Source organism: Ranitomeya variabilis, chromosome 1, assembly GCF_051348905.1.
Source record: "Ranitomeya variabilis isolate aRanVar5 chromosome 1, aRanVar5.hap1, whole genome shotgun sequence".
NCBI lineage: Eukaryota > Metazoa > Chordata > Amphibia > Anura > Dendrobatidae > Ranitomeya > Ranitomeya variabilis.
The window spans coordinates 832,224,014-832,247,965 of record NC_135232.1 but is presented as its reverse complement, the minus strand read 5'-3'; the positions used below and the strand labels follow the sequence as shown (position 1 = coordinate 832,247,965).

Below are 23,952 nucleotides of genomic sequence, written 5' to 3'. Positions count from 1 at the left end.
CCACAAGCTTATTTCAATACTCTAGCATGTGCGCATCTCTTTCCAGGGGGGAAGCATCTGGCTAAATTTACTCTTGTACCATGGATCTAACAGATTGTCAACCTAGTAGTCAGCAAAATTCTAACCCTAAGACTACGGGTATTGTATTGAAAATATTGCAGCAAAAAGGCGCTCATGTGTCAGGCACTTCCATGAGGTCCAAGTCCATTCTGTGTTGGTGGCGGGGTAACACTCAAGGTTGCTTCCTCTATCCTCTCCCACCAACAACAGAGAGTGGATTATTATCCTCTTCATCTCCTGACTGTTGCGCGGCCATCACCTCATCCGCCTCAATTTGTTCCTTGGCTCCAGCACCTTCACTAACAGTTTGGTATCTTGATTGCTGTAAGCCACCCTCCCATGGCACCCGCCTTTGCGACGACAGTCCATAAATTTGAGATATTGTTATTCCTTCCACCTCCTCCTCTGTCTCCAGCTCTTCCTCTGTGACCATCACCTCCTCATGCAGACTATTCGAAGTGTGCTCCAGCATCTAGATGACTGGAATAGTGATGCTGATGACAGCATCATCAGTGCCAACCATCATAGTAGCCATTTCAAAACTGTGCAGACAGGTGCAGAGGTCCTCCACTTGTGCCCACTCTGCAACCATGATTTGTGCCATGTCTGGACTGCTTAGGCCCAAGCCATGCAAAATGACATACAGCACCAGGACTCGCCACTGCTGCCACAGCTGCTACAATTTGTGCAGAGTGGAATTCCACCATGTCTGAGCATTGATGATTAACCGGTAGGCTGAAAGACCTCTGCAGTGATGCAATTCGATGACTTGCGGGGTGCGGAAGTGAGCACACAGCAACCATGCTTACTTCAGCAGCACATACAGGCTGGGATACTGGCAGAGAAATTGCTGTACCACCAAATTGAGGACGTAAGACATATAAGGCACATCTGTAAGGTTGCCACAGTGTAGGGCCACCACCAAGTTTGCACCATTAGTGCATATGTCCTTCCCTGGCTCCAGGTTTAGTGGAGACAGCCATTCCTCTATCTCAGCCTGGATATTTGTCCAGAAGTCTTGAGCTGTGTGACTGCAATTTCCAAGGCATATTAATTTAAACACTACCTGATTGCAGTGAGCCATGGCTTCGCAGTACAGAGGTGGGGTAGAGTATATCTGCACTGTTGGAACACGTGTCTGATTAAGAGAGTGCCTGAGGGCACAGGTGAAGGCCCTAGAGGAGGTGGTTGAGGCAGAAGCAGTGGAGGACATGTTATATACAGAGGTTTGTGCCACAAGCCTTGGGGATTTAAAGATTTGTGGAGTGGCCCCTTGACCACCTGCCCTCACTACCCAGTGCCCAGTTAATGAGATGTAATACCACTGCCCATGTTTGCTCGTCCAGGTTTCAGTGGTGAAATACACCCTGGCAGACATGTTTTTACAGGGACCGGGTGATGTTGTTGGCGACATGCTGGTGTAGTGCAGGTGCAACTTTCTTAGAGAAGTAATAGCGACTGAGCAATTGGTACTGGGGGACTACAACGGCCATCAACGTTTGGAATCCGCCTATATCCACCAGGCAGAAAGGCAGCATTTCTGTGGCCAACAGATTGGAGGAGTTAAAGCTCTTAGCTTTTGCATGTGTAGAAGGAAGTATTCTTTTACATGACCACAACTGCAGGACCGAGGGCTGGCTGCTGTGCTCAGAGAGGGCGGAGTACGGAGAACAGGACAAACTTCAGGACTGTGAGTGAGGTGCAGGCGGAGATGTTATGATGGATTGAGAAAAATGTGTCGTGCTAGGTGACACAAAACCAGCAGTCATGTCTACTTCCATAATAGCTGACCGGCTCTCACTCACCCCGACTGTGGTGGATAAACAATTGTAGTTTCTGCGGCCGGAGACCTATGTGTGAAGACTTGGAATGGTAACAGAGAAGGAAGAAGCTACAGATGGGGTTGATGAGATGGCTGGTGTTTGGCGAGGTCTGCTAGTCCACATTTTAGCGCAGTGAGTTTCTCACACTAAAGCATGTTGATTGCACATGTGCAAGTTCATGCATGTAGTTGTCAAATTATTGCAATTTTGTGCCTCTATAGAGTTTTTTTTTGCAAATTTGACAGATAATGTGTAATGGGTTATCCTTTGCTGTCTCAAAAAATGCCCAGGCTAGGCAGCCCTTGCCGCCCTGTGAACTGCACACTCATGACCAGTGCTGGGCACAGCCAGAGTTGGAGCAAAGGATGCAGTGCCTGTGTTGGAAGCCGCAACATAACCTCCTCTTCTTTCTCCTCCTCCACCTCCTCTGATGAGATACTTACCTGTGTGCCTCTGGTTTTACACCAAGAGGAATCTACAACCTCCTCTTCCTGACCTGACACCACAGTACAGTCCGCGTGTGTCTGTCATCTGAGTCTCATCAAGATCACCTCCATCCTTGGTGGTTAATGTCTGGTGACAAGGGTCTGGATTCTGCTTGGACCTTACTTGGTCCGGCCCAAGATTCAACATGAAAACACTTTGGGCATCAGTGCAGATGCTTTCCTCCTATGGTTTCTGTGATTCCTGAGCAGACCTCTCATACCCATGGAATAGAATGTGTGAACAGCTCTTCAGAATGGCCCATCTGTGGCTCCCCACTGTCAGTTGGGCATTTGGACATTTTTGAAGAGGGAGAAACAAGGGTGATTGGGGTGCCACCTCTGAAGATTGTACTGTGTGTGATTTTAAGGTGGAGCAAGAGGAGGAGAGGACACTTGATGCATATCTTGCCATCCAATGGAGCATATGCTCTTTCTGAGCCTCATCTACAAGGCACACTGCTGTGCAGCTGCAAAAAGAAAAGGAGTCGAGTAGGCCGGCCAGTAACAGATGTTGTAAGTGGTATTTGGATAGAACAAGACGGTGTTTTTTCAGTTGAACTTTCATTTACATTAACACGTAACCCAAGTACACGTCGAACATCTGGTCTATTCCCCTTCCACCATGGCCTAGCTTTTTCTCACTCATTTTATAAATCGTGCACTATTATTTGTGTACTTTTATTCAAAGTAGTTTTTTCTAAGTATTCGGCAGTTATAACATGGCAGTTAGACAGGGCAGGAGACAGGTAAGACAATCTAAATCTATTCCCTATACACTTGAAACAGAACAAATACTCACCATATGTATTTGTATAATCTATATCCTGGCTGCCGCATTCACTCACATTCACCGCCCTTGCATAAACTCTTTACACGCCATCCATATCTGCCCCTCTGTCCTTGCCTCTCCTATGTATAGCACTCATGCTCTGTTCACATTGCTTAACAGCGCAGATCCATTCAGTCCCACCATCCAACACAAGAGACGCTCTCACAAATCACTTAACCATCTGCTCACTCTTTCTATTCTCCTCCTAGTCGCTGGAGACATCTCTCCCAACCCCAGACCCCAGGGCCGGTGTCAGCACCCGGCGCACCCGGGCAAGTGCCGGGGCCCTGGCGAGACGGGGGGGCCCACTCACGCTGTCAGAGATCCACCTGGCCATTCAATTTGTGCTGGCACAAGCATCTTCTCACTGTCAGTGCAGGGCCAGGCACATAGGGGTTAAGAAGGCAGCCAGCGTGACACTGTTTGTGGGCGGAGAGAGCACGTTCTCCTGCTCTGCTCTCCCGCCCGCCCCTCACTGGCTGCACTCACTGACTGACTGCTGAACTTATCAGATTCAGGCAGCCGCAGATTCTGGAGGAGCTCCTAACTGACCTGAGTGAGTGCGATGTATCGCTGCATTCTGACAGTCTGGGTGACCTGGGGCTGCCACAGCTGATATACTGTATATTATATACTTCAGCAGCCGCCCAGGCCCCCAGCACCTGTCCTGTATATGTATATACTGTATCTATACAGCCTGTATGACAGTATATATAATATATATACAGGACAGGTGCTGGGGGCCTGGGCTGCGCGGCTGTTGAAATATATATACACTGCACAGTACCATCACTGCCCTGTATATATACACTGCACAGTACCATCACTGCCCTGTATATATACACTGCACAGTACCGCTCCTCCTGTCCTGTATATATACACGGCACAGTACCATCACTCCCCTGTATATATACACTGAACAGTACCGCTCCTCGTGTCCTGTATATATACACTGCACACTACCACTCCTCCTGTCCTGTATATATACACTGCACAGTACCACTCCTCCTGTCCTGTGTATACATACACTGCACAGAACCGCTCCTCCTGTCCTGTGTATATATACACTGCACAGTACCGCTCCTCCTGTCCTGTATATATACACTGCACAGTACCATCACTCCCCTGTATATATACACTGCACAGTACCGCTCCTCGTGTCCTGTATATATACACTGCACACTACCACTCCTCCTGTCCTGTATATATACACTGCACAGTACCACTCCTCCTGTTCTGTGTATATATACACTGCACAGTACCGCTCCTCCTGTCCTGTATATATACACTGCACAGTACCATCACTCCCCTGTAATATATACACTGCACAGTACCATCACGCCCCTGTATATATACCGTGCACAGTACCATCACTCCCCTGCATATATACACTGCACAGTACCGCTCCTCGTGTCCTGTATATATACACTGCACAGTACCGCTCCTCCTGTCCTGTGTATATATACACTGCACAGTACCGCTCCTCCTGTCCTGTGTATATATACACTGCACAGTACCATCACTCCCCTGTATATATACACTGCACAGTACCGCTCCTCGTGTCCTGTATATATACACTGCACACTACCGCTCCTCCTGTCCTGTATATATACACTGCACAGTACCACTCCTCCTGTCCTGTGTATATATACACTGCACAGTACCGCTCCTCCTGTCCTGTATATATACACTGCACAGTACCATCACTCCCCTGTAATATATACACTGCACAGTACCATCACGCCCCTGTATATATACCGTGCACAGTACCATCACTCCCCTGTATATATACACTGCACAGTACCTCTCCTCCTGTCCTGTATATATACACTGCACAGTACCGCTCCTCGTGTCCTGTATATATACACTGCACAGTACCACTCCTCCTGTCCTGTATATATACACTGCACAGTACCACTCCTCCTGTATATATACACTGCAGAATTTTCAATAGCTATCACTCATGTAAGAAGTGAAATCTGGCATTGTACTATAGCTATATTTCTCTGCTGTATCTGGGCATCATGAATCGTGGTATGTGTTAAAGGGGGGGCCCACTGAGACTCTTTCGCCCGGGGCCCTCAAAAACCTGGAGCCGGCCCTGCCTGCCCCCCATGTTTTAGCCAGTCAAACCTCCCAATTGCTACACCCAGAAACCCCTCTAACCTTATTAATATCCCCAGCACGCCTTCTGTCTCTTTCAATTGTGCCCTTTGGAATTCTTGCTCTGTGTGTAATAAACTCTCCTTCATTCATGACTTTTTCCTTTCTAATTCTCTTAATCTCCTGGCTCTTACTGAAACCTGGATCCAGCAGTCAGACACCACCGCTGCTGCTGCTCTTTCATATGGTGGACTACACTTTTCTCATACCCCAAGATCGGACAACAGAGCAGGTGGAGGCGTTGGTCTGCTCCTTTCACCCAAATGTACCTTCCAAGTTATCCCCCAAGTACCCTCACTTGTATTCCCTTCCTTTGAGGTCCATGCTGTCAGACTCTATGTCCCCTTCTCCATGCGAGTGGTGGTGGTGTATCTTCCTCCCGGCCCCTCTCATCAGTTCCTGGATCACTTTGCCACCTGGCTTCCACACTTTCTCTCCTGTGACACCCACCCCCACCATTATCATGGGTGATTTCAATATCCCCATTGCTTCTCCCCTCTCCCCATCTGCTTCTCACCTTTTATCTCTAACCTCCTCTTTCGGCCTCTCGCAACATACTAACTCTCCAACGCATGAAGAAGGAAACTCCCTTGACTTGGTCTTCTCCCGCCTTTGCTCAGTGGATGATTTCACATACTCCCCTCTCCCGCTCTCTGACCACAACCTTCTTTCATTCTCTATCAAGAACTGCCATCCCGCTCAGGTCACCCCCACTTTCCACACTTAATGAAACATACAGGCCATTAACACCCAGAAACTTATGAAGAACTTGCAGTCCTCATTGGCCCCAATCTTCTCCATCTCATGTCCTGATTCTGCTCTGAAGCATTACAATGAAACCCTGCAAAGTGCTCTGGATGAAGCTGCTCCTCCTATACATAAAACAACTCAGCAAACGGCGACAACCGTGGCACACACTGCAAACACGTTTCCTGCAGCAGTGCTCCAGGTGCGCTGAACGTCTGTGGAGAAAATCTAATCTACCCGAAGATTTCATCCATTATAAGTTCATGCTAAAAACATACAACTCTGCCCTTCACCTCTCCAAACAAACCTATTTCAACACCCTCATCACCTCACTGTCCAATAACCCTAAACGTCTCTTTGACACTTTCCAGTCCCTACTCAACCCAAGAGAGCAGGCCCCAACCATAGATCTCCGCGCTGACGATCTGGCCAATTACTTCAAAGAAAAAATTGACCACATTCGACAGGAAATCATCTCCCAATCTCTTCATACCATGCACTGTCCTCCCTCCCCCACTGCATCTAGTTCACTCTCTGACTTTGAACCAGTTACAGAAGAAGAAGTAAGCAGGCTCCTTGCATCTTCTCGCCCGACCACTTGCACCAGTGACCCCATTCCGTCACATCTCCTCCAGTCCCTTTCCCCGGCTGTCACCTCTCACCCAACAAAAATATTTAATCTTTCACTCACTTCCGGTATTTTTCCCTCCTCATTCAAGCATGCCATCATACATCCATTACTTAAAAAAACTCTCCCTCGACCAAAATTGTGCCGCTAATTATAGACCTGTCTCTAATCTTCCCTTCATCTCTAAACTCCTCGAACGCCTGGTCCACTCCCGTCTTACCCACTATCTCTCAGATAACTCTCTTCTCAACCCTCTTCAATCTGGCTTCCGCTCTTTACACTCTACTGAAACTGCCCTCACTAAAGTCTCTAATGACCTACTAACAGCTAAATCTAATGGTCACTACTCCATGATAATTCTCTTGGATCTCTCTGCAGCATTCGATACTGTGGATCATCAGCTCCTCCTCACTATGCTCCGCTCCATCGGCCTCAAGGACACTGTTCTTTCTTGGTTCTCCTCCTATCTCTCTGACCGATCCTTCACTGTATGTTTTGCTGGTTCCTCCTCCTCTCACCTTCCCCTTACTGTTGGGGTTCCTCAAGGATCAGTCCTAGGCCCCCTCCTCTTCTCTTTGTATACTGCCCCTATTGGACAAACAATCAGTAGATTTGGTTTCCAGTACCATCTCTATGCTGACGACACCCAATTATACACCTCTTCTCCTGTTATCACGCCGACCTTTTTAGAAAACACCAGTGATTGTCTTACCGCTGTCTCTAACATCATGTCCTCCCTCTATCTGAAACTGAACCTGTCAAAAACTGAACTCCTCGTGTTCTCTCCCTCTACTAACCTACCTTTGCCTGACATTGCCATCTCCATGTGCGGTTCCACCATTACTCCAAAGCAACATGCACGCTGCCTTGGGGTCATCCTTGATTCCAAGCTTTCCTTCACCCCCCACATCCGATCACTGGCTCGCTCTTCTTATCTGCATCTCAAAAACATTTCTAGAATTCACCCTTTTCTTACTTTCGACTCTGCAAAATCTCTTACTGTCTCACTTATTCATTCTCGTCTGGACTATTGTAACTCTCTACTAAGCGGCCTCCCTCTTACCAAACTCTCCCTGCTTCAATCTGTCCTGAATGCTGCTGCCAGGATCATATTTGTCACCAACCATTACACCGATGCCTCTACCTTGTGCCAGTCATTACACTGGCTACCCATCCACTCCAGAATCCAGTACAAAACTACTACCCTTATCCACAAAGCACTCCATGGCTCAGCACCACCCTACATCTCCTCTCTGGTCTCAGTCTACCACCCTACCCGTGCCCTCTGCTCCGCTAATGACCTCAGGTTAGCATCCTCAATAATCAGAACCTCCCACTCCCGCATCCAAGACTTTACACGTGCTGCGCCGATTCTTTGGAATGCACTACCTAGGTTAATACGATTAGTCCGAAATCCCCACAGTTTTAAGCGTGCCCTAAAAACTCATTTGTTCAGACTGGCCTACCGCCTCAATGCATTAACCTAACTATCCCTGTGTGGCCTATAAAAAAAAAAAACATATTCAGGTTCCTTGCATCATGTTCTCATACACTTCATGCAGTTAATAGCACTCTGTGTCTGTACTGCTACATACTTAGGCAGTTAACTGGTTCATGCAGCTTTAAATGAACTCCCGAGCCTTACACTATGGCTGGTCCAAATAACTAAAGGAATTGTTACCATCCACCTCTCGTGTCTCCCCTTTTCCTCATAGTTTGTAAGCTTGCGAGCAGGGCCCTCATTCCTCCTGGTATCTGTTTTGAACTGTGATTTCTGTTATGCTGTAATGTCTATTGTCTGTACAAGTCCCCTCTATAAGTTGTAAAGCGCTGCAAAATATGTTGGGGCTACATAAATAAAAATTATTATTATTATTATTAGCCTTCCCCTCTTGTACCCTGCTGTTTCACAACCTTAGGCCCACAGCTGTCAGTCACCTGTCATTAAATGAACAATCACTATTTATTTTCTTAGATACTGGGCCTGAACAACACTGATATGCCTAATGATTTTTGAGTGGAAATCTGACCTTCTGATTTGCCACTGAAACACAGTTTTAGCACAAATGATTTGGAGTAGCTAATTGAGCATTGTGGCTGCACCACTCTATTAGGCAAGCTTTCTTTTGGACTTTACATCTTTCAGTGTTTAGAACATTGTAAAAATATGGCAGATGTGTTTCATATAAGACGCATATTTTCCCTCAAATTTGGGGGGGCAATGGGGGTGCATTTTATATTCCGAATTGTAGCTGCGATGGAGCTTATTGGCAGTGGTAGAGCGGGGTCCGGGGTCGCTGCTGTCAGAAACTTCTGTTGGTGGCGGAGGCAGGAGTCGGGCGCTGGCTGCAAGTCCCAGGCTGGGACAACAAGGTGTTTGGCAGTGAGGGGGCTCCACAGACATTTTGTGAAGGCCCAGAGCCCCACACTTTCTATACTCTTCTATGCGGCGGAGCCATGGCCCAAGTTCTACCACAGCCGAACACCCCAAACTACAAGCCTGGGGCCTTCAGCATCTCCTGCCTCCACCAGCAGCATCCCATCTGGGACTCCGCTCCACCACCACTGCCCCCAGGTAAGCTACCGCAAAAGCGGATTATAACACTAATCATTTTATTTTTTTAAAAAAAGTATTTTTCCTTTTTTCCTCCCCAATATTTGGGGTGTGTCTTATAATGCTCAAAATACGGTACCCTGGCTTCTCAAAATCCTAATATTCCAGGATGTAAATTGTCGCCATACGTCTCCTAAATGTGTTTGGAGACAATAAGGCTATGTGCACACGTCAGGATTATTTGCAGAAAATTCCTGAACAAAACCGGACTTTTTTCGCTGGAAATCAGCATGCGGTTTTCTTGCGTTTTTTGCATGTTTTTTCTGTGGATTTTTTGTGTCTTTTTCCGGAGCCTCCCAATGCATTAAATAGCGGGAAATCTGCTAAAAATCCACAAAATTAATGAACATGCTGCGTTTTTTTCCGTGATGCATTTTATTCGCGGGAAAAAAACGCAACATATGCACAAAAATTGCAGATTGCATTCTATTTAATAGGATGCTTAATGGATGCATATTTTTTGCGGTTTTATCGCGTTTTTATATCGAAAAAACGTGTAAAAAAATGCGAAAAATCCAGAACTTGTGCACACAGCCTAAAAGTTATCACAAACTTCATTGGCATAATTTCCAGTAGTAAGGCTGCTTGGTGGTACATAGGATGGCAGATCATAAAAAATACACTATACTATATACAGTATACAGACATTAAACTTCATATATATATACACACACACATACACACATACACACACACACACACACACACACACACACACACATTCATTGTACATAGAGTCTTACAAAAATATATAGGTTACATAAAAAACATTATTCATTCTCATTAAGTTAGACTCCACATTTAGTAACCGGCGGTCTGTCTGTCCAATCATTCAGGCTTCTCAACTGAAAATGTTTCCATCTGCAGTCCCAAAAATTAAAGACATTTCTGAAATACAAAAAAATTGATTATGTTTTCTACATACTGTAACAGTTAATCCCTTGTTGTGCAGTGCATTTTTAAACACTTTAGAATACAAAACTAAGTGAAATTATGTATTGCTTAGGTCTCTTTCACACACTTTTTTCTATGTGTTGTGTAATTGTTTTAAAGACGCCTTGATATTCTAGTGTTTTTCGTGGCATGTGTTATTTATTGAAAATGTGTTCATTACTTTTACGCTTATTAAACAGCAGACGCAGCAATTTTGAAAAAAGAAGCAAATCACAAATAAAGGCCCTGTAATACCATTTCTTACCATTTTCGTTTGACATCCTTCGAATAACTGATTTGTACCAGATAATATATGATATTGTATCATATATCTTAGAAGTTAAATATGCCTTCTTCACCAATTACAAGCCACTACTTATCCTTCCCCCCTGTGCCTTAACTCATCATTTACTCTGAGAAAACTGCTAGAATAATTCTCCACCAAGAGAAAAGATTGCCTGCTCACTGAGGAATCAGTTTACAGTTGCCTAATGGACTCCAAGCAGTGTGACAGAGAGACTAAAGAACAGATTGTGCTGTTTCTCCTTAGTGTTTTTCTGCCCCAGAGAAAGATTCACAGCTACACTGCTCAGTACTGCCATGTAATGGCCGTCATGCTGTTGCTGTTGCTTCTGAACATGAGCTACATAGAAAAAATAGAGCATGAATTCCTATTGTCTCTCTGTACAGTGAATGGGAGATAGAATATTTTCAAATGTAATATGAGATGTTTTAGACCCTTACAAAACTGTTTTTTTTAACATCTTTCTTGCAAATTATTTATTATTGCACTTACTATGCACTTGTGGTTCTTCTTACCCTATTAATTGGGATGTGGAAAATCCCCTTTTCCTACTAGAAAGTTACAGTAATTGGAATTGACTTAGGTTACAAAAAGGATCCACGGCTATAATCTGTTGAGTAGGTAGCTCATGTAGTTGTAGGGAACAGTTTAATCTTAGCTGTGTAGTAAATATTTCTCCACACCATGGGACAGGGGTACGTCTATGATAAACACAGCGATGTAACCCCATTACTGATTGTGAGGGGGCAAGGTTAGTCTGACTAAAATGGGCAGTTACCTGAGACCTAAGGTGACAATCTAGTTAAAGTCACTGCTGCTCACCTTTTATGTTAAAGTTTCTGCAATGTTAGAAGATGGAACCACTAATGCTGTAGTACACTACAAGATAACACGAGCTTCTAAAATTGCTCTTATTTTTTCTGCACTTTTTTATAACTGATTTTGGGTGTAACCCTTTATTTCACTATTTGAATTTGTAGACATAGTTTTATTGTTAATGTATACCATGGTTTATTTTGTGAGGGAGGCACAGTCAAATTGTTTGATATATTAGAAAAGTGAACAGTCAGTCCATGAAACTAATGTGTTGAAAGTAGCAAATGAGCAAACACAGTGATCTACGTGACGTTGAGAAGGGCGAAATTGTGATGTTTAGAAGACTGGGACATAGCATGTCTAAAACCACAGGTTTCGTGTGGTGTTCTCGGTATGTAGGGATTAGTACCTACCAAGCACCTTCAGAGTTATTTTACAGTCCATAGCTTAACTTAAAAAGTCATTGTGGAGACTATACCTAAAAGAGCCAAAACTGTTTTAGTAGCACAAAGGCGACTGTCACAATATTATATAGGTAATTTAATGTTTTGGATGATTGGTATATATTTGTTCAGTCCCTTTTTTTCCAGTTATGCACAGCTCCCTGAAACATTTCCATCTGTTACTGTTACTAGTGCAGTCATTTTCTTATGATATTAAGAATTGCTTTACAAGTTCATGTTCATTTTCCAGGTACCAGGCCTCAGCAATTGGAACAAAGATGTCATAGCTCAGTTTGGGGATTCGATTCGGTGATCTGTTGCTGCATGGTCAGTTCCTCTGTCTGCTGAGCTATTTCCTTTACTTGCCTGTCCAACTGCTGATTTTTTCTAATGTCTTTGATTTCCTTTCTTGGTTTGCTCCTCTCCAGGTGTTTCACATTTTCCTGTTTTGGTTTGCCCTGTTACATTCTGGGTGGTATTTAATGTTTCCTTCACTTCCTTGCTGGCTATACATCTCTGTGGATGTGTGTTCAGACGTTCCAGCACTTCAACTTAGGGGTTTACCTTGCTTGGTAAACTCCAGTTGTATTCTTGCAGTGAGTCTGTTTGATTTCCTTCCTCGCATCTTTTCATTTTGCCACTGTTAGGCTTCTGGGAGGTTATACTTGTTTCTTTTATCTTTGGTTCTGATTAACTTTCCATCTCTACTCTATATGAATGTGTTTTAGTTTCTCACCCTGGGTTATTGTATCTTGCTTCACACTTTCCTTTCCACTTGTTTGCAGTGTGTTGTGGCCTTTGCACTGGTTCCTCAGGAGGTATGAGAAACCCCTCAATGGATGGCCTTTCAGGGTGTAAGGTAGTGTTTTGAGATGTGTGGCTAGGGCCTGTCTAATCTGCAATAGGACCTGTTAGGTGTAGGTGCGGCGTTTCCCTTGCAGGAGTATGTACATATTCGTAACATTATAGTAAGCTGATTAGTAAATTCTTAGGTGTCGACACATTTTCTGCAATCCTTATCCCAAAAGGTTGCAGATATCAAGCGTCAACAACAGTTCACTTGTTGTTTTGTCCCGATACAGAGTATCGTAGTTAAGCCCCAGTTAAAGTTCCCAGATTGCTTTGAAGAGGACATAAGTAGGTTTTCAGTTTTTTGCTGCATCATGTAAATTATACTTTCGCCTACGTACTGTCACTGCTGTATCAGATGTGTCAACAAGTAGGCATTGTTTTTTCTTTACTCAGTGGAGATCTAGAGGCTTGGGAATTTTCTTTGCCTGAGGAATCTCCAGAGTTTTCCTCTGTTGAAGCATTTTTTATGCTCTTAGCCTCATTTATGACGACCCTGTCAAAGTCACTGTGGCTGAATCTAAAATCTGTAAGCTGGTTCAGGGAGGCCATAAAGCTGAGGATTACTGCTCATAGTTTAAATGTTGGACTGTAGGGACCTCCTGGTATGATCTTGCTGTTTGGAGTTGGTTCTGCCAGGTACTTTCGGATCAGATTAAAGATATGCTGGTCTACATTTCCTGGCCGCAGTCCCTGGAGGAGGCTATGACACTTGCTGTTCATTTAGAAAAATGCCTGAGAGATAGACACATTTAAAGGCGTTTCAGTGGCATCTTCCACATTATTAATTGAAACTAGGGTTGAGCGACTTTCATTTTTTTAAGATCGAGTAGGGTTTTGGGAAACCCGATTTTGTCCAGAGTCGAGTCGAGTGCAGTCGGCCGATTATCGCTAAAAGTCGGGGATCGACCGAAACACGAAACCCAATGCAAGTCAATGGGGAAGCATAGTCGGCAGTGAGTGGAGGCCAGGAAAACACCTACAGTGCCCATTTTAATGCCAAAAACATCCATTCTTGTTTCTGAAGCTTGCCAATCTTAATTAACTGTATAATAATAGTTGGGCATAGGGAATTGGGGGAAAGTTGTGGGGGGAGTAGGGCTGGCTCAAGTTTTTCGTGGGCCCAGGAAATGCGGACTACGTCACGGCGGTGTTGCAGGGAAAGGTAAGTATTTAAAAGTTGCAAGTGCTGTGATCCTGAGCAAGCAGGGGGGGCCCACTCGTTCGCATTGCCACTGGCACAGGGCCCCTCAAAGTACGGCGGTGTGTTTGCATGGCGGGGGCGCCTCCCACCAGCAGCGACACTTTTGCGTACTCTGAGGGGCCCTGTGCCAGTGACGTCGCCAACGAGTATGCCCCCCCACCTGATGAAGGAACCTGCACTTTCATCTGCACCTTCCTCTTTGTCCCTGTGTAAGGTGGTATAACATGCGGGAAGGGGAACCTTACTTTCAGCAGGGACAGATTCTGGCTGTGTAGAGTACAAGGGGAATGTAGTGGTCTAGGTCAATGTACCAGCAGACTCATTTAGCAGTGGCTGGGCAATGGGCAGGATGAGGAGGAAACAGATATAGGGCCAAAGAATAAAGTAGGCTACATGCAGTTCAAAATTGGTAACAGGACTAAACAGGCGGCATTGCTTTGTTCAGTGGAGTAGCAAACCCAAGAGCAGCAGACACTGTTTCAAGGGCCTAACCACACTAGTAGGCCAAATGCAGTTTAATATCTGATAGTATAGGGCGAAAGCCAGAATGTGGAAGCTCAGCTTTGTTCAGTTGAGGACAACACCAGGGAGGGGCAGACACCTTTAGTAGGCCGGAAAAGCCTATTGCATTTTTTAAAATGGTAATTTGGAGCAGAAGGTTGAAGCTCAGCTTTATTTAGTTGAGGGCAACACCAGGGAGGGGCAGAAGCCGTTAGTAGGCCCTAACCACCATTTTTTTTTTAAAACCACATAATGAGAGCCGGAAGGTTGAAGCTCAGCTTTATTTAGTTGAGGACAACACCAGGGAGGGGCAGAAGCCGTTAGTAGGCCCTAACCACCATTTTTTTTTTAAAACCACTTAATGAGAGCCGGAAGGTTGAAGCTCAGCTTTATTTAGTTGAGGACAACACCAGGGAGGGGCAGAAGCCGTTAGTAGGCCCTAACCACCATTTTTTTTTTTTTTAAAACCACATAATGAGAGCCGGAAGGTTGAAGCTCAGCTTTATTTAGTTGAGGACAACACCAGGGAGGGGCAGAAGCCGTTAGTAGGCCCTAACCACCATTTTTTTTTTTTAAACCACATAATGAGAGCCGGAAGGTTGAAGCTCAGCTTTATTTAGTTGAGGACAACACCAGGGAGGGGCAGAAGCCGTTAGTAGGCCCTAACCACCATTTTTTTTTTTAAAACCACATAATGAGAGCCGGAAGGTTGAAGCTCAGCTTTATTTAGTTGAGGACAACACCAGGGAGGGGCAGAAGCCGTTAGTAGGCCCTAACCACCATTTTTTTTTTTAAAACCACATAATGAGAGCCGGAAGGTTGAAGCTCAGCTTTATTTAGTTGAGGACAACACCAGGGAGGGGCAGAAGCCGTTAGTAGGCCCTAACCACCATTTTTTTTTTAAAACCACTTAATGAGAGCCGGAAGGTTGAAGCTCAGCTTTATTTAGTTGAGGACAACACCAGGGAGGGGCAGAAGCCGTTAGTAGGCCCTAACCACCATTTTTTTTTTAAAACCACTTAATGAGAGCCGGAAGGTTGAAGCTCAGCTTTATTTAGTTGAGGACAACACCAGGGAGGGGCAGAAGCCGTTAGTAGGCCCTAACCACCATTTTTTTTTTTTTTAAAACCACTTAATGAGAGCCGGAAGGTTGAAGCTCAGCTTTATTTAGTTGAGGACAACACCAGGGAGGGGCAGAAGCCGTTAGTAGGCCCTAACCACCATTTTTTTTTTAAAACCACTTAATGAGAGCCGGAAGGTTGAAGCTCAGCTTTATTTAGTTGAGGACAACACCAGGGAGGGGCAGAAGCCGTTAGTAGGCCCTAACCACCATTTTTTTTTTAAAACCACTTAATGAGAGCCGGAAGGTTGAAGCTCAGCTTTATTTAGTTGAGGACAACACCAGGGAGGGGCAGAAGCCGTTAGTAGGCCCTAACCACCATTTTTTTTTTTAAAACCACATAATGAGAGCCGGAAGGTTGAAGCTCAGCTTTATTTAGTTGAGGACAACACCAGGGAGGGGCAGAAGCCGTTAGTAGGCCCTAACCACCATTTTTTTTTTTAAAACCACATAATGAGAGCCGGAAGGTTGAAGCTCAGCTTTATTTAGTTGAGGACAACACCAGGGAGGGGCAGAAGCCGTTAGTAGGCCCTAACCACCATTTTTTTTTTAAAACCACTTAATGAGAGCCGGAAGGTTGAAGCTCAGCTTTATTTAGTTGAGGACAACACCAGGGAGGGGCAGAAGCCGTTAGTAGGCCCTAACCACCATTTTTTTTTTTTTTAAAACCACTTAATGAGAGCCGGAAGGTTGAAGCTCAGCTTTATTTAGTTGAGGACAACACCAGGGAGGGGCAGAAGCCGTTAGTAGGCCCTAACCACCATTTTTTTTTTAAAACCACTTAATGAGAGCCGGAAGGTTGAAGCTCAGCTTTATTTAGTTGAGGACAACACCAGGGAGGGGCAGAAGCCGTTAGTAGGCCCTAACCACCATTTTTTTTTTAAAACCACTTAATGAGAGCCGGAAGGTTGAAGCTCAGCTTTATTTAGTTGAGGACAACACCAGGGAGGGGCAGAAGCCGTTAGTAGGCCCTAACCACCATTTTTTTTTTAAAACCACTTAATGAGAGCCGGAAGGTTGAAGCTCAGCTTTATTTAGTTGAGGACAACACCAGGGAGGGGCAGAAGCCGTTAGTAGGCCCTAACCACCATTTTTTTTTTTTAAACCACATAATGAGAGCCGGAAGGTTGAAGCTCAGCTTTATTTAGTTGAGGACAACACCAGGGAAGGGCAGAAGCCGTTAGTAGGCCCTAACCACCAATTTTTTTTTTTTTAAAACCACTTAATGAGAGCCGGAAGGTTGAAGCTCAGCTTTATTTAGTTGAGGACAACACCAGGGAGGGGCAGAAGCCGTTAGTAGGCCCTAACCACCATTTTTTTTTAAAAACCACTTAATGAGAGCCGGAAGGTTGAAGCTCAGCTTTATTTAGTTGAGGACAACACCAGGGAGGGGCAGAAGCCGTTAGTAGGCCCTAACCACCATTTTTTTTTTTAAAACCACATAATGAGAGCCGGAAGGTTGAAGCTCAGCTTTATTTAGTTGAGGACAACACCAGGGAGGGGCAGAAGCCGTTAGTAGGCCCTAACCACCATTTTTTTTTTTAAAACCACATAATGAGAGCCGGAAGGTTGAAGCTCAGCTTTATTTAGTTGAGGACAACACCAGGGAGGGGCAGAAGCCGTTAGTAGGCCCTAACCACCATTTTTTTTTTTAAAACCACATAATGAGAGCCGGAAGGTTGAAGCTCAGCTTTATTTAGTTGAGGACAACACCAGGGAGGGGCAGAAGCCGTTAGTAGGCCCTAACCACCATTTTTTTTTTAAAACCACTTAATGAGAGCCGGAAGGTTGAAGCTCAGCTTTATTTAGTTGAGGACAACACCAGGGAGGGGCAGAAGCCGTTAGTAGGCCCTAACCACCATTTTTTTTTTAAAACCACTTAATGAGAGCCGGAAGGTTGAAGCTCAGCTTTATTTAGTTGAGGACAACACCAGGGAGGGGCAGAAGCCGTTAGTAGGCCCTAACCACCATTTTTTTTTTTTTTAAAACCACTTAATGAGAGCCGGAAGGTTGAAGCTCAGCTTTATTTAGTTGAGGACAACACCAGGGAGGGGCAGAAGCCGTTAGTAGGCCCTAACCACCATTTTTTTTTTAAAACCACTTAATGAGAGCCGGAAGGTTGAAGCTCAGCTTTATTTAGTTGAGGACAACACCAGGGAGGGGCAGAAGCCGTTAGTAGGCCCTAACCACCATTTTTTTTTTAAAACCACTTAATGAGAGCCGGAAGGTTGAAGCTCAGCTTTATTTAGTTGAGGACAACACCAGGGAGGGGCAGAAGCCGTTAGTAGGCCCTAACCACCATTTTTTTTTTTAAAACCACATAATGAGAGCCGGAAGGTTGAAGCTCAGCTTTATTTAGTTGAGGACAACACCAGGGAGGGGCAGAAGCCGTTAGTAGGCCCTAACCACCATTTTTTTTTTTAAAACCACATAATGAGAGCCGGAAGGTTGAAGCTCAGCTTTATTTAGTTGAGGACAACACCAGGGAGGGGCAGAAGCCGTTAGTAGGCCCTAACCACCATTTTTTTTTTAAAACCACTTAATGAGAGCCGGAAGGTTGAAGCTCAGCTTTATTTAGTTGAGGACAACACCAGGGAGGGGCAGAAGCCGTTAGTAGGCCCTAACCACCATTTTTTTTTTTTTTAAAACCACTTAATGAGAGCCGGAAGGTTGAAGCTCAGCTTTATTTAGTTGAGGACAACACCAGGGAGGGGCAGAAGCCGTTAGTAGGCCCTAACCACCATTTTTTTTTTAAAACCACTTAATGAGAGCCGGAAGGTTGAAGCTCAGCTTTATTTAGTTGAGGACAACACCAGGGAGGGGCAGAAGCCGTTAGTAGGCCCTAACCACCATTTTTTTTTTAAAACCACTTAATGAGAGCCGGAAGGTTGAAGCTCAGCTTTATTTAGTTGAGGACAACACCAGGGAGGGGCAGAAGCCGTTAGTAGGCCCTAACCACCATTTTTTTTTTTTTTAAAACCACTTAATGAGAGCCGGAAGGTTGAAGCTCAGCTTTATTTAGTTGAGGACAACACCAGGGAGGGGCAGAAGCCGTTAGTAGGCCCTAACCACCATTTTTTTTTTAAAACCACTTAATGAGAGCCGGAAGGTTGAAGCTCAGCTTTATTTAGTTGAGGACAACACCAGGGAGGGGCAGAAGCCGTTAGTAGGCCCTAACCACCATTTTTTTTTTTTAAACCACATAATGAGAGCCGGAAGGTTGAAGCTCAGCTTTATTTAGTTGAGGACAACACCAGGGAGGGGCAGAAGCCGTTAGTAGGCCCTAACCACCAATTTTTTTTTTTTTAAAACCACTTAATGAGAGCCGGAAGGTTGAAGCTCAGCTTTATTTAGTTGAGGACAACACCAGGGAGGGGCAGAAGCCGTTAGTAGGCCCTAACCACCATTTTTTTTTAAAAACCACTTAATGAGAGCCGGAAGGTTGAAGCTCAGCTTTATTTAGTTGAGGACAACACCAGGGAGGGGCAGAAGCCGTTAGTAGGCCCTAACCACCATTTTTTTTTTTAAAACCACATAATGAGAGCCGGAAGGTTGAAGCTCAGCTTTATTTAGTTGAGGGCAACACCAGGGAGGGGCAGAAGCCGTTAGTAGGCCCTAACCAAAGTTGAAGGCCAAATGCAGTTTAATTTCTGATACTATAGGCCGAAAGCCAGAAGGTGGAAGTTCCGATTTAGACAGTGGAGGACAATTTGAATTAGGGACTGCAGACAGACTTAGTAGGCTGTCCCCTGTGGACCATGCATCCACCACATTAACCCATTGCGCCGTAATGGACACGTAATCTTCCGTGGCCATGCCTACAGGTCCATGCGTCTGTTGTCAGGTGCACCTTTGTACTCACAGATTGCCAGAGTGCATGGACAATGCGGTCTTCTACATGCTGGTGGAGGGTTGGGATGGCTTTTCTCGCAAAAGAAGTGTCGACTGGTTAGCTTGTAGCGTGGTACAGCGTAGTCCATCATGGCCTTATTAATAGTAAATAAAATATATAACTAGGCTCTATGAACTTTTAAATAGGTTCCTGGGGTACACGGGCAGCATTGGTGTGGTCAGTGGAGGAGTATTGCAAGTAGGGGCTGCAGACAGGCTATCAAAGGCCTAAAATAACAAACAGTAGGCAGTCATGGCAGTTTTACATCGGTTACATGGATACACAGGCAGGCACTCCAGGCAGCATTGTGCTCAGTGGAGGAGTATTGCAAGTAGGGGCCGCAGACAGGCTATCAAAGGCCTAAAATAACAAACAGTAGGCAGTCATGGCAGTTTTACATCGGTTACATGGATACACAGGCAGGCACTCCAGGCAGCATTGTGGTCAGTGGAGGAGTATTGCAAGTAGGGGCCGCAGACAGGCTATCAAAGGCCTAAAATAACAAACAGTAGGCAGTCATGGCAGTTTTACATCGGTTACATGGATACACAGGCAGCTAGGTGGTGAGTGGAGGAGTATTTAAAGTAAGGACCGCAGACAGGCTATCAAAGGCCTAACATAACAAACAATAGGCTCATGGCAGTTTTACAGCGGTTACATGGATACACGGGCAGGCAGCTTGGTGGTGAGTGGAGGAGTATTTAAAGTATGGACCGCAGACAGGCTTCGAAGGCCTAACACAATAAAATGGGCTGGCTGTAGGCACTTTAAAATTGGTTCCAGGGGTACACGGGCAGCAGTGGTCTGGTCAGTGGAGGCCTAGTGGAAGTATGGACCGCAGACAGGCTTCGAAGGCCTAACACAATAAAATGGGCTGGCTGTAGGCACTTTAAAATTGGTTCCAGGGGTACACGGGCAGCAGTGGTCTGGTCAGTGGAGGCCTAGTGGAAGTATGGACCGCAGACAGGCTTCGAAGGCCTAACACAATAAAATGGGCTGGCTGTAGGCACTTTAAAATTGGTTCCAGGGGTACACGGGCAGCAGTGGTCTGGTCAGTGGAGGACTAGTGGAAGTATGGACCGCAGACAGGCTTCGAAGGCCTAACACAATAAAATGGGCTGGCTGTAGGCACTTTAAAATTGGTTCCAGGGGTACACGGGCAGCAGTGGTCTGGTCAGTGGAGGCCTAGTGGAAGTATGGACCGCAGACAGGCTTCGAAGGCCTAACACAATAAAATGGGCTGACTGTAGGCACTTTAAAATTGGTTCCAGGGGTACACGGGCAGCAGTGGTCTGGTCAGTGGAGGACTAGTGGAAGTATGGACCGCAGACAGGCTTCGAAGGCCTAACACAATAAAATGGGCTGGCTGTAGGCACTTTAAAATTGGTTCCAGGGGTACACGGGCAGCAGTGGTCTGGTCAGTGGAGGACTAGTGGAAGGAGGGAGCGCAGAAAGGCTTCAAAGGCCTAACATAACAAACAATAGGCTCATGGCAGTTTTACAGCGGTTACATGGATACACGGGCAGGCAGCTTGGTGGTGGTGAGTGGAGGAGTATTTAAAGTAGGGACCGCAGACAGGCTATCAAAGGCCTAACATAAAAAAACAATAGGCTCATGGCAGTTTCACAGCGGTTACATGGATACACGGGCAGGCAGCTTGGTGGTGGTGAGTGGAGGAGTATTTAAAGTAGGGACCGCAGACAGGCTATCAAAGGCCTAACATAACAAACAATAGGCTCATGGCAGTTTTACAGCGGTTACATGGATACACGGGCAGGCAGCTTGGTGCTGAGTGGAGGAGTATTTAAAGTATGGACCGCAGACAGGCTTCGAAGGCCTAACACAATAAAATGGGCTGGCTGTAGGCACTTTAAAATTGGTTCCAGGGGTACACGGGCAGCAGTGGTCTGGTCAGTGGAGGCCTAGTGGAAGTATGGACCGCAGACAGGCTTCGAAGGCCTAACACAATAAAATGGGCTGGCTGTAGGCACTTTAAAATTGGTTCCAGGGGTACACGGGCAGCAGTGGTCTGGTCAGTGGAGGACTAGTGGAAGGAGGGAGCGCAGAAAGGCTTCAAAGGCCTAAAATAACAAACAATAGGCTCATGGCAGTTTTACAGCGGTTACATGGATACACGGGCAGGCAGCTTGGTGGTCAGTGGAGGAGTAGGGACCGCAGACAGGCTATCAAAGGCCTAAAATAACAAACAATAGGCTCATGGCAGTTTTACAGCGGTTACATGGATACACGGGCAGGCAGCTTGGTGCTGAGTGGAGGAGTAGTGCAAGGAGTGTCTGTCCCAGTACTCCCAAAATATAAATAGATGTTAATGTCTCGCAAAACAACCAAAACAAAAAAAAAGATGGCATACTTAGGTACAGGGGTGGGCTCATCTGCTGTGTTTCTGACATAGTAATTTGGCAGTAACTATTTAATGGTGCCAATATAGGACACAGACACAGACTACTTTAAGTTGCATCATAGATGTCTACAAATTTGTATTGTCAGTGCCAGACATTGAATGATGTCAGCGAATAGACTAAAGATTGGTGGAGCTGTGCGACATAATTTTGCACGTAGTAGAGCCCAGTTTGAGCTGGGGTAGGGGGGAACTCTCTTGAGGCCGGCGGGACCGCCCCAGGGCCACTCATGTTACAACGGTGTGTCTGACGTTGGGTGCGCACCACCACCGCCAGAGACACTACATTGTACTATGAGGGACCCAGTAGCAATGCCGTCAACCAAAAGCGAGCACACCCACCTCTTCAGACAAACAGCAGTCTCACGGGTGCTTGCGCCAAGTCGCGATACCACGGCCCCGTGTGGGGAGTTTGGCCATTTAGGGAGGTGTAAACATGTCGTATGCTGTACAATCTGCAGCAGCAAATTAGACATTAGAAAAGTAATTCACAGGCAAGAGCTTTTCATAGGAAAGCTAGGTGTCGGCCGGGCAAGGTGGGGCAAAAGATTTTGAAATCCAGTTGTGGTTCATTTTAATGAATGTTAGATCGTCAACATTTTGGGTAGCCAGACGAGTCCTTTTTTCGGTTAATATTGACCCTGCAGCACTGAATACTCTTTCTGATAGGACACTTGCTGCCGGGCAAGCAAGCTCCTGCAATGCATATTCTGCCAATTCTGGCCAGGTGTCTAATTTGGAGGCCCAGTAATCAAATGGGAATGACGGTTGAGGGAGAACATCGATAAGGGATGAAAAATAGTTAGTAACCATACTGGACAAATGTTGTCTCCTGTCACTTTCAATTGATGCAGCAGTACCTGTCCTGTCTGCGGTCATAGCAAAATCACTCCACAACCTGGTCAGAAAACCCCTCTGTCCAACGCCACTTCTGATGTGTGCACCCCTAACACTCCTAGTCTGCTGCCCCCTGGAGCTCGTGTGAGAACGATCACGTGCGCTGTGTGCTGGGAATGCCTGAAGCAAACGGTCAACAAGAGTTGATTGTTTGGTTGCTAATATTAGTTCCAAGTTCTCATGTGGCATAATATTTTGCAATTTGCCTTTATAGCGTGGATCAAGGAGGCAGGCCAACCAGTAATCGTCATCGTTCATCATTTTCGTAATGCGTGTGTCCCTTTGTAGGATACGTAAGGCATAATCCGCCATGTGGGCCAAAGTTCCACTTGTCAAATCTCCGGTTGTGATTGGTTGAGGGGCAGTTGCAGGCAAATCTACGTCACTTGTGTCCCTCAAAAAACCAGAACCCGGCCGTGACACGCAACCAATTTCCTGTGCCCCCGTGAAAGTTTCCGCATTAAAAATATACTCATCCCCATCATCCTCCTCGTCCTCCACCTCCTCTTCGCCCGCTACCTCGTCCTGTACACTGCCCTGACCAGACAATGGCTGACTGTCATCAAGGCTTCCCTCTTCCTCTGGTGCAGACGCCTGCTCCTTTATGTGCGTCAAACTTTGCATCAGCAGACGCATTAGGGGGATGCTCATGCTTATTACGGCGTTGTCTGCACTAACCAGCCGTGTGCATTCCTCAAAACACTGAAGGACTTGACACATGTCTTGTATCTTCGACCACTGCACACCTGACAACTCCATGTCTGCCATCCTACTGCCTGCCCGTGTATCCTCCCACAAATAAATAACAGCACGCCTCTGTTCGCACAGTCTCTGAAGCATGTGCAGTGTTGAGTTCCACCTTGTTGCAACGTCTATGATTAGGCGATGCTGGGGAAGGTTCAAAGACCGCTGATAGGTCTGCATACGGCTGGCGTGTACAGGCGAACGTCGGATATGTGAGCAAAGTGCACGCACTTTGAGGAGCAGGTCGGAGAACCCAGGATAAGTTTTCAATAAGCACTGCACCACCAGGTTTAAGGTGTGAGCCAGGCAAGGAATGTGTTTCAGTTGGGAAAGGGAGATGGCAGCCATGAAATTCCTTCCGTTATCACTCACTACCTTGCCTGCCTCAAGATCTACTGTGCCCAGCCACGACTGCGTTTCTTGTTGCAAGAACTCGGACAGAACTTCCGCGGTGTGTCTGTTGTCGCCCAAACACTTCAT

At 45.8% G+C, this 23,952-nt stretch overlaps 1 protein-coding gene across 1 annotated transcript in view; it reads right to left on the bottom strand.

The window, feature by feature from the left end:
* Positions 1-10,073: 10,073 nt before the first annotated feature.
* CCDC158 (coiled-coil domain containing 158) overlaps positions 10,074-23,952 on the bottom strand; it is a 175,097-nt gene continuing 161,218 nt past the window's right edge. Inside the window, exon 23 of the mRNA XM_077275754.1 lies at positions 10,074-10,237. Within this exon, the coding sequence (XP_077131869.1) occupies positions 10,191-10,237 (47 nt within the window). The 3' untranslated portion in view covers positions 10,074-10,190. The remainder of the gene's footprint in view (positions 10,238-23,952) is intronic.